The sequence below is a fragment of the Rhizophagus irregularis genome, chromosome 18 (genome assembly GCF_026210795.1).
Source record: "Rhizophagus irregularis chromosome 18, complete sequence".
NCBI lineage: Eukaryota > Fungi > Glomeromycota > Glomeromycetes > Glomerales > Glomeraceae > Rhizophagus > Rhizophagus irregularis.
In genome coordinates, this window is record NC_089446.1 from 2182791 (window position 1) to 2193714 (window position 10924).

The 10924-nt window shown below is 26.5% G+C and overlaps 3 protein-coding genes across 3 annotated transcripts; all 3 read right to left on the bottom strand.

Moving 5' to 3' along the window:
- Positions 1-3149: 3149 nt before the first annotated feature.
- Positions 3150-3911, bottom strand: OCT59_010118 (uncharacterized protein; the record flags this gene model as incomplete). The annotated part of the gene is made up of 1 exon (XM_066132820.1): positions 3150-3911. The coding sequence occupies one exon, from the start codon at positions 3909-3911 to the stop codon at positions 3150-3152; it is 762 nt and encodes a 253-aa protein (XP_066000429.1).
- Positions 3912-5730: 1819 nt separating this feature from the next.
- Positions 5731-6249, bottom strand: OCT59_010119 (uncharacterized protein; the record flags this gene model as incomplete). Its single annotated transcript, XM_066132821.1, has 1 exon — positions 5731-6249. One exon carries the CDS (start codon positions 6247-6249, stop codon positions 5731-5733), a length of 519 nt encoding a protein of 172 aa, XP_066000430.1.
- A 4219-nt stretch (positions 6250-10468) lies between these two features.
- On the bottom strand, positions 10469-10924 carry OCT59_010120 (uncharacterized protein; the record flags this gene model as incomplete). Its single annotated transcript, XM_025331653.2, has 1 exon — positions 10469-10924. The coding sequence occupies one exon, from the start codon at positions 10922-10924 to the stop codon at positions 10469-10471; it is 456 nt and encodes a 151-aa protein (XP_025184453.2).

A 10924-nucleotide genomic window follows, 5' to 3' on the forward strand; every position in this document is an offset into this window, starting at 1 on the left:
TAATAAATATTAATAAAATTTTTTTTGAAAAAGTTTTGGTTAAATATTTCTTCTTTCACCACTTTCCATTATTCTTGTACTAAATAATATGGGAAATTAGTAATGTGATTTTGGTAAACTTATCATTTTCTAATTAGTAAGGTTTAATACTAGTATTTATTGATTATTATACACGGAATTATCTGGGGTGTATTGACAGTAGAACTTAGACTAGTATTACGAGGTGAATTTTCTTTTAATGCCTGCGTTATTAAGCTTTTATTTAGGATCCTCTAAACCCATGTTGAATCATTCCTTTAACATATAATTGTGTTGGAGTTTGTTGATTTTCAGTGCGAATTTTATGGCTATTCCATGAGTACTAAATAATATGGGAAATTAGGATAATGTCCACCACTTTCCATTGTACTAAGTTTCTAAGTAATATGCATGAGAATTGGGAAATCAAAATCCAGTTGTCTCCTATTTTCCTCAAAATTTTAATTTCAGAGTCATCTTCTCAGGTTATTACTAAATTTAATTATTTAATTAATTATTTAATTTTTTCTAATATACACATTTTTTTTGTTATAGGAATTCATATTTTCTAATAGCGGTGAATGTTACCTATATTATTAGTACAAATTTAAATTTGATTTTTTTGCCATGAAACTGCTATTCTCAAATCTCTACTAATTAATGGTACTATGCATGTTATTTTAATGAGAAAACATATATGTAGTAGCATATTAATTATTATATTACAAAAGTAGTGGAGTAAAAATTATATATCTATGCTATACCGGGGATTGTAGTGATTGTTGTAACGGTAGTTGTAGTGATGGTTGTGATAGGGGTTGTTGTTGTTTTGTTGATATTTATTAACAATAACTGGTAGGATTTTTCAACAATAAATTTAGTAGCATTAGATTCTGTAGATTGCATATTAATTGGTTAGGATTTACATTGCTCTAATTTCTTTATTTCTTCTCATAACTGTTTGAAAGTCTATCCATTTGGAATGTAAATATTGCAGGGATTATTTAATTTTTAAAATTGAAGCTGGCAAAAGCCCTGAAATTATTACCATATAGTATTTGGCTATAAGTACCTATAAACTGGTTAATGAAACAATAAAAGTCCATTTGCATTGCAGGATTATTGTTCTTATATATGTGAATAATTAGTATATATTTCATCTTTGCTGAAAGGCTAGATCAGAAATTATGTCATTTTTTACATAGCAAAAAGGGTGCTTAATAATGGTCAAATACAGTATTGTATTGAAAAATGAGAAGATATTACTAAAAGAATTCATATCTAACATAAAGATATCGCCTATATATACTAAAAAAAAGGAATAATTATGTAATTGTCAAACTTGATTACATTATGGCTGTACTTTAGGGCTTGGGACTAAACATTACGTAAATCAAATCTTGATAAGTAATTTTTAAAGAATTCATATCATTGTCGCCTGTATATATTAACAAAAAGAATCATGTAATTGCCACATTATGATTGTACTTTAAGGCTTGGGACTAACGTTACGTAAATCAAATCTTTACTTGATAAGTAATTTTTAGAGTATTGAAAAACGAGAAGATATTATTAAAAGAATTCATATCTAGCGTAAAGATATATATATATTATATATTAAAAAAAAGAATAATCATGTAATCGTCAATGATTACATTATGGCTGTACTTTAAGGCTTGGGACTAACATTACGTAAATCAAATCCTGATAAGTAATTTTTAAAGTATTGAAGAATGAGAAGATATTACTCATTTCATGTCGCCTATATATATATTAAAAAAAAAAAGAATATGCAATTGCCACATTATGGCTGTACTTTAGGGCTTGGGACTAACATTACGTAAATCAATCTTTATTTGATAAGTAATTTTTAGAGTATTGAGAAATGAGAAGATATTACTAAAAGAATTCATATCTAACGTATCTATATCGCTAACGTAAAGATGTCGCTTATATATATATTTAAAAAAAAAGAAGAATCATGTAATCGTCAAACTGATTACATTATGGCTGTACTTTAGGGCTTAGGACCGGCCAAAAAGCCTCAATAATTATTCTAACCGGTTAATTTATATTTTGATACTTAAAACTGATAATACATATCAAGTGCGGTCTTTTATAATGATATTAATTTAGAACCCGAACAATTGACGCTCGTTTACTATTAACTCTACGTATCTCTTCAGGGCCAGAATTACATAATGCCGCCTGGAATTATCCAAAAAGGAAGGATTTACACATTATTTGATTTTAAAAAGTGCAATTTTTTGTATACTATTTATGGTTTCGTGACTTTCGTCCCACGTTCAAAATAATTGAACCAATTTATTTGATTGTCAAATTTTGTACGGTCAATTTTCAGTTGTTACTAACCGGTTAATCGCTAAATTACAAAGAAAATAAGCAATAACTTATATTAATTATATATTTCGTTTAAAATAATGATGTCATTTATGTATATTTATTTATAATCTTTTTGAATTTCATAATAAAAATAATACATATTTCATAATGTGAATCGAAGTGGAAAAATTTGGTATTTAATTGAATCGTAAAAAATCGATATATAAAATTGATAAAATATCTCTTATATTTTAGTAATAATGTAGTAAGTATAATAAGTATAAATCTTATGGCGATATGTATATAAACATAAAATTACGCGATAATATATAAAATATTTTTATTGAATTTTTTTTTTTTTTGAAATATTTTGGGATAATTTAATTGATAAATAATATTGTTTTCATATATTATATAGAATGATATTATTGTCATAAATTTTAATTTTAAAAATATACGTATGAATTCTTTAATAATAAAATTATTATACCTAATAGGAAGTCTTAATGAGTAAAAAATTTTTCTAATAAAATTTTATTATGAGTCCAAGAAAAAGCTTAGCAATTACAGTTAAGAGATGCTGTTTAAGCTATCATAAAAAATAGTTTTTACATATTCGAATGTGTAAACGTGAACTAATGATCGTCAACGGAAACGAGCGCGCAAATCTTGTACGAATTTTGATAAATAGATAGAAAATAAACTTGAGGTAAAAGAAAAATTGTAATGTAAAGGGAACGAGTAAAATCTAATTTAATTACGAAAAAATTCTTAATACATAATTTGGCTTAATTACTTTCAACCGCTTTTTTTATCCATTCGGATGCTTTAATTTCGTTCTTTTCGGTTCCTATTCCATGTTGATAACATTCTCCAAGGTTACGTATTGCATTAATATCACCTTTTTCAGCTGCTTTTTTATATAATTTAAATGCTTTGACTTCATTTTTTTCGGTCCCTATTCCATTTTGATAAAAATAACCAAGATTACGCATCGATTCAACACAACCTTTTTCAACTGCTTCTTTATATAATTCAAATGCTTTAATTTCATCTTTTTCAGTTCCTATTCCATGTTGATAACAGTATCCAAGATCATTTATTGAAATAACATGACCTTTATTGGCAGCTACTTTGTATAATTCAAATGCTTTTTCTTCGTTTCTTTCGGTTCCTATACCACGCTGATAACAATATCCAAGATGGCGCATATCGCCTGGCGATTGGTCAATATCATCCGTTTGCATTTTTACCTTTTCTTTATTTGATAACTTGTAGGGGGATAATACTTTGGATAATAAAAGCTTGAGAGATTTTTTCTCTTCCTCGCTTAAATGGTCCAAATTAGACGTAGTATTTTGTTGTTTGGACTGAGATTTAGCAGAATCTGGTGATTGTACGCACTTTTTATCAAGATGAGTTTGCATTCGTTCAGGAACAGCTCGTTTATATTCCTTGGAACAGTATTTACATTTGACATGGGGATGTGAATTGATAGTATTGCTTATTATTTCAAAATGATTCCAGACGGGCCCTTTTTTTCGTACCATTTTGTTCAAAATAAAGGATAATTTTATAAAGATAATTAAAAAAAAAAATGTAAGAAATAATTGTGAAGAGATAAGAAGCAAGTTAAGAAGAAAACGTTTAATTATATAGAAAAAAACTGGTTAATTTACAATTTTATCTAATCAACGAAAATGTTTTAAGCTTATAAACGAAAGTAGCAATAGAATAATCGTGCCTTTCATATGGAATTATTTTACCGGTTAATTAACGGGTCATGGAAAATTACATGGTTAATAATGGTCAAAATACTACCAAAATAATGATTTTCGGCAATGGATGTGTAACACAGATTTTCTTCATTACACAAAAAGAAATTCATTCTATTTTTCTTTACATATCTTACAAAAAAATGATTTTAATTGGTTAAAAAAGTAAAAAAAGATTTATTATAGTTTATCCTTTCTTTTTTCTATTTTTTCGTTAAAATTTAAAAGAAATTGTTCATATTAAGGAAATTAATAAAGAAAATTTTAATTTAATAAATAAAAAGTTAGTTACATGGCTTGTTTATTAATGCATTTATCTATTTTTCATTCTTTAAATTCTTTTTTTTTGTTGTAGATATTGATAGAAATTGTTGAAAGAATGAGTAACGTAAATACGTTAAAGAAGTTAAAGACAAAATATTATTTGTGAAAAATAAAAAAATGATGTACAGTACCCGCCAAATTTATTAATAATAACGGGATTAAGTAAAATTTGAATTGCTAATTGACCGGCTAATCGTAATACAAACGTATTTTTTTTTCTTTCCTTTTTTTTAAAAAAAAAAAAATCTTTTCGACGTTAAAGTTAATAAAATTATTTTTTTTTCTTTAGTTTATAATCTTTAATTAATATAATATCCATTCCCGAACGAATAAAAAATTTAGTTACATTACTTACTATATTTAAAATATTTAAATCATCGATACGTAATATTAAAAATTCATTTTTGAAGTCACACAAAGGATGATCTAATGCATTATTCAGGGTTTACCGGTAATTACTTTTATATCATAATTATTTTTTTTTTTCCTCAAAGAAATAAAAAATTTATGAAAAAAGGATTAAATAAGATTTATGTCCAGATTCAATAAGGATGTACTTTATTGATACTTAAAGAATTACAAGGTGATTCAATCTTTATTTTCATGTTTAATAGTTAATAAATTATAGTGCGAAGTTGTAGTTCCAGTAATCCTTGGCGCCATTCTATCAATTTCTCTAAAAATTCTTTGTACGACATAATTACGGGTAGTCTTACCACACCACCTCGGGTAACATGATTATATTACAGTTGATTTCATAATGTACGGGACACTTGGCAAATTTTTGCCGAGAGTTGTCGGCAATCAATTACACTTTGCAGCTGATTTCGTAATGTACAGGACACTTGGCAAATTGAAAAAAATAACGAACACATGATTTAAATAATATCACGTGACCCATTTTTTGGGATTCAAAGTGTAATTGATTGGCTGATTGGCTACCGACAACCACAACTCTCGGCAAAAATTTGCCAAGTGTCCCGTACATTAATGAAATCAGCTGTAATGGTGACAGTCACACTTTTAGTTATCATAAAAATAGTTTTTGCATAATCAAATATGTAAAGGAAATGTGTGCGTAATTTTGAACGAATTTTGATAAATATATAGAAAATAAAAGTAAATGAAAAATATAAATTGTAATGTAAAGGAACGAATAAAATCTAATTTAATTACGACAAGTTTCTTAATACATAATTAGGTTTAATTACTTTCACCCGCTTCTTTAATCCATTCAGATGCTTTAATTTCAGTTCATTCTTTTCGATTCCTATTCTATGTTGATAACATTCTCCAAGGTTACGTATTGCATTAATATCGCCTTTTCATCTGCTTCTTTATATAATTTAAATGCTTTAATTTCATTTCTTTCAGTTCCTATTCCATTTTGATATAAATATGCAAGATTACGCATTGATTCAACACAATCTTTCTCAGCTGCTTCTCTATATAATTCAAATGATTTAGCTCCGTCTTTTTCAGTTCCTATTCCATGTTGATAACAGTAACCAAGATCATTTATTGAAATAACATGACCTTTATTAGCAGCTACTTTGTATAATTTAAATGCTTTTTCTTGATTTTTTTCGGTTCCTATACCACGTTGATAACGATATCCAAGATGGTGCAAATCTTCTGGCGATAGGTCAATATCATCCGTTTCCCTATTTGATAAATTGTAGGATGATAATACTTTGGATAATGAAAGATTAAGAGATTTTTCCATATTGGACTGAGATTTAGTAGAATTTGGTGCTTGTACGCAATTTTTATTAAGATGATATTGCATTCGCTCGTTTATATTCCTTGGAACAGTATTTACATCTTACATGGGGATGTGAATTGACAACATTACTCAATATTTCAAAATGATCCCAAACGGGACCTTTTTTTCGTACCATTTTATTTTATTGAAAATAAAGGACGATTGTAAAGTGTAAGGATAATTAAAAAAAAATTGAAAGAAATAATAATTGTTGGGGGATAAGAAGCAAGTTGAGAAAAACCGATTATTTATATAGAGAAAAATTGTTTAATTTACAATTTTATCTAATCACGAAAATGTTGAGACATATAAACGAAATGGAATTTTTTTACTGGTTAATCAACTGTCATGGTTAATAATGGTCAAAATACTATCAATTTTCGGCAATGGAATTTTCTTCATTACACAACAGTAAATGAAAGTCACGCGTCCGAAATTTTAATAATCACCAAAACGATGATCAAAATTTGTATTGTCGATTTGCAATACCAATCTTTTCTTTATTCGACAGGTTCCGGTTTATTTGTTTTTCTTTGTGTTAATTAATTTCCTTAATACGCTATCATTTTGAATATTCAATTACGTAACGATTTAGCAATTCAAAACGCATGTGGAGATTTTATATGATTCAAGACCTAAGACTAAGACTAAGTGAAGCAAGTTTGAAAAAAAATTTCATTAAACATACGGCAATTTTATATAACTATAATCCCAGCCCATGTTAGCTAGCTTACATATAAAATTTACATCAATATAAATCCATATTTTAGTTCTTAAATTTACTAATATTAAAAAGTCTATCTTATTTACCAGCTTTTTAAAATAAGGTTTATCAATTCGTTTCTTATTGTATTATAAAAAAAAATATCAATGGTAAAATTGTAACACATGCCACGAAGTTAATTTTTTTTGGCCAGTATCTCATTAGTTGGATCCTTAATAACATTTCCGGGATTCTGCCCTAATTTAGATAGTAAAAATTAATTGGAGGATTTTATTAAAAACTTTTAAATCTCATTGTACACATTTTTTATTATTCCCGATAAAATGTATTTCTAATCTTATCTCTTCATGATCTTGGCGACGTTTATAGTCTTCCATTTGACAGAATAAAATTAGCCGCAATATTTTCTAACATTTTTTTTTGAGACAAATTAGAAGGATTGTCTAAATAATAATGAGTCTAAAATAAAGAAAATTATTTATTATATTAGTTTTAGTTAACCAGTTGAAAATAAATCTCTTACTTCGTCTAATATTGTCTTGAACTTAATCTTCAACACTCTTTACAATAGTTATCAATATTTCTATCTTCATCGACATTTTTATCTTCGTCAATACTTCTATCTTCTTCAACTTTATCTTCCAAATTATAATGTGCTGGTAATGAATTATTTAGATTAGTAGGAGTGTCATTTGAATTTTGCTTGTATCCAAAATCGTAATATCCAAAATCGTAATATCAGACTTTAAAGTAAGGGATAACCGGATAAGTCTCTTTCTTTGAACCTATACATTAAATGATGTTAATATGACGAAAAATAACCAATAGACCAGTTATCTCTATTTAATAATAATATTTAATAATATAATAATAATAAAATTAATAATAATAACACAAATTGTTCTGGAACGACTAATTTGGAAACTATAAAAATGTAAGGAATAAATATGGAACTACGTAATCATGACATAATTTAATACAAGTCGATTTACGATTATATCATCTACTTTAAGTCCATCATTATTCTGATAAGCTATAATTTTTTCTTCATTTATTTCTTTCTACAAATAAAGAAAATTTATTAAATTAGAACTTATTATTTATTATATTGATAATAATAATTTTTTTTCACCTCGGTCAGTTTATCTTTCAGATCATTAGGAACTAAAAACCCATCAACAAATTTATAAAGGCTTCTTTTTCGAATGCGTTTAATAATATCTTTTGATTTTTAAAACTCTAAAATAAATTTACGACAATCATTAAATATACTTTTATAAGTATTATAATTTAACTTACCGGATCGTTCGAATATTCGATTTTATTTAAGATTGTATCATCCATCTTCAAATATTCATTTGCATCAAAGATACTGTCAGATATTTTGAGAGTTGAATCCGCCTCTAAAAAAGTATCACGTATTCATATAATCTATTGTTTTACCTAATTTAATTCATACATGATCATCAATAACGCGCGAAAATTTCGAGTCTCGAGAAATCGAAATCGGATTTCATTCCAAGATAGTGACAAACGCGTGCCAATATCAAATATATATGGAGATCGATGCGTACTAAATTATGAAACATTTTATATACCAAGGTCATGACATAATGCGGCTAATGTCACATTTTAAACCATTTTCATCATGCTCCAGTTCAGGCTGCGTCTCCTGAATCCTTTTTATCAACGAGCGAGAAAGATGTGCGACGCCTAATAAACATTATAGATTAGAGAATCTTACTTATAATTACAGTATGTATGATCCAAATTCGTTACCCAAACAATGTTCGAGTCTATTGTGGCTAGCACCAGGATAAACATACTAATAAGTTGCTTGATATTACGTAATCCTTGCAAATGTTCGGTATCAATAAATTTAATTATCCAATTTTTAAATTCCATCAGTTCCTATTTACAAAATTAATTTCAAGTTACTTTAAAATTTGAAATTGGACCTTTAAAATTATTCGTGATGATAAAGCCATGCCGTTCCAATACGAAATTCAAAAAATTTTATTTATCCAAAGAAGAAAAAGGGAAAATAAATTTAAAGAAATATAATTATCAATTGAAGATAAATTTTTTTTAAAAAAAAGGCTTCAGAGTTGAAAACCCAATTTGGTTCGTTTTTTTATCATTGTTACACTTAATCAAATCAATCTATTCAGGTAGTGTTCAGACCCGTAACGGGTTATAACGGATATCCGTTAATATCGGGTTTACGGTTTTTAAATTTTAACTAACAGATCAATTTCTTTTGCAACAAGAATTTTATAATATCTTGATAAAAAATGTTCAGAGTTGAAAATTTGGTTTATTGACATAAAAAATGTTTATTAATGCTTTTTTTGAAGAAGTTGGGCTCTTCTTCGATACCGAATCCTTGGGAAGTGGTGAAACTTCATGTAAAAACGTTATTTTTTTACATTTTTTCTATTTTGTAGGAATCTGGTCAAAATTTATGGATTATGAACGGAACTGATAAGTTTCCAAAAATAATTCAAAATTTTTTTTTCTTCAAATGTACAATAAGATATGCCTTTTTTATTTCCTTTTTTTTATTTTATTTTTTCTTTTTAAGAAAACGTCTAACAGTTAATACTCTCTTATTTTAGATCTAAGCAACGAAAATAGTAAAACTTATTTTTTAAAAAAACGTTTCTATATATTATTATTTTTGTAGTATTCGTCTCAGGTCACCGATAAGTTTCGTAGATAATGTGGCTTCGTCCCGTGTTCAAAGTAATTGAACTAATTTTATGTGGCTAATTTTCAGCTGTACTAACCGGTTAATCGCTAAATTACAATAAAAATAAATAAATAAATAATAACTTATATTAGTTATATACTACTTCTAGAAGATCATTAAAGTCGTCGTTTACGTAGTGTTTATTTATTTATAATCTTTGGAACTTCATAATAAAATAATAAATGCATCAATGTGGAATAAAATTGACTATAGAATAAAATTCGATATATAATTGATAACATATTCCTGATATTTTAGTAATAAATGTAGTATAAGAAAGCATAAATACTATAGTGGTATATATAATGAAATTACGCGATAATATATATAATATATTTATTGAATTTTTTTCTAAAAGAAAATATTAGGATAATTTAATTGATAAATAATATTGTTTTTCATATTATATAAAAGTATAGAATGATTGTATTATCTTAAATGTTAATATACAGTACGTAGAATTCTTTAACAATAAAATTATTAATAAATACCTAATAGGAAGTCTTAATGGGTAAAAAATTTTTCTAATAAATATTTTAATTATTGTTTTAGTTATCATAAAAATAGTTTTTGCATAATCGAATATGATGTAAAGGAAATGTGTACGTAATTTTGAACGAATTTAGATAAATATATAGAAAATAAACTTAAAATAAATGAAAAATATAATTTAATTACGAAAAGTTTCTTAATACATAATTTGGCTTAATTACTTTCACACGCCTTTTTAATCCATACAGATGCTTTAATTTCGTTCTTTTCGATTCCTATCCCATGTTGATAACATTCTCCAAGTTTACGCATTGCATTAATATCGCCTTTTCATCTGCTTCTTTATATAATTTAAACGCTTTAATTTCATTTTTTTCAGTTCCTATTCCATTTTGGTATAAATATCCAAGATTACGCATTGATTCAACACAACCTTTCTCAGCTGCTTCTCTATATAATCCAAATGCTTTAACTTCGTCTTTTTCAGTTCCTATTCCATGTTGATAACAATAACCAAGATTATTTATTGAAATAACAAGACCTTTATTAGCAGCTACTTTGTATAATTGGAATGCTTTTACTTCATTTTTTTCGGTTCCTATACCACGTTGATAACAATATCCAAGATGGTGCAAATCTTCTGGCGATAGGTCAATATCATCCGTTTCCCTATTTGATAAATTGTAGGGTGATAATACTTTGGATAATGAAAGATTAAGAGATTTTTCCAT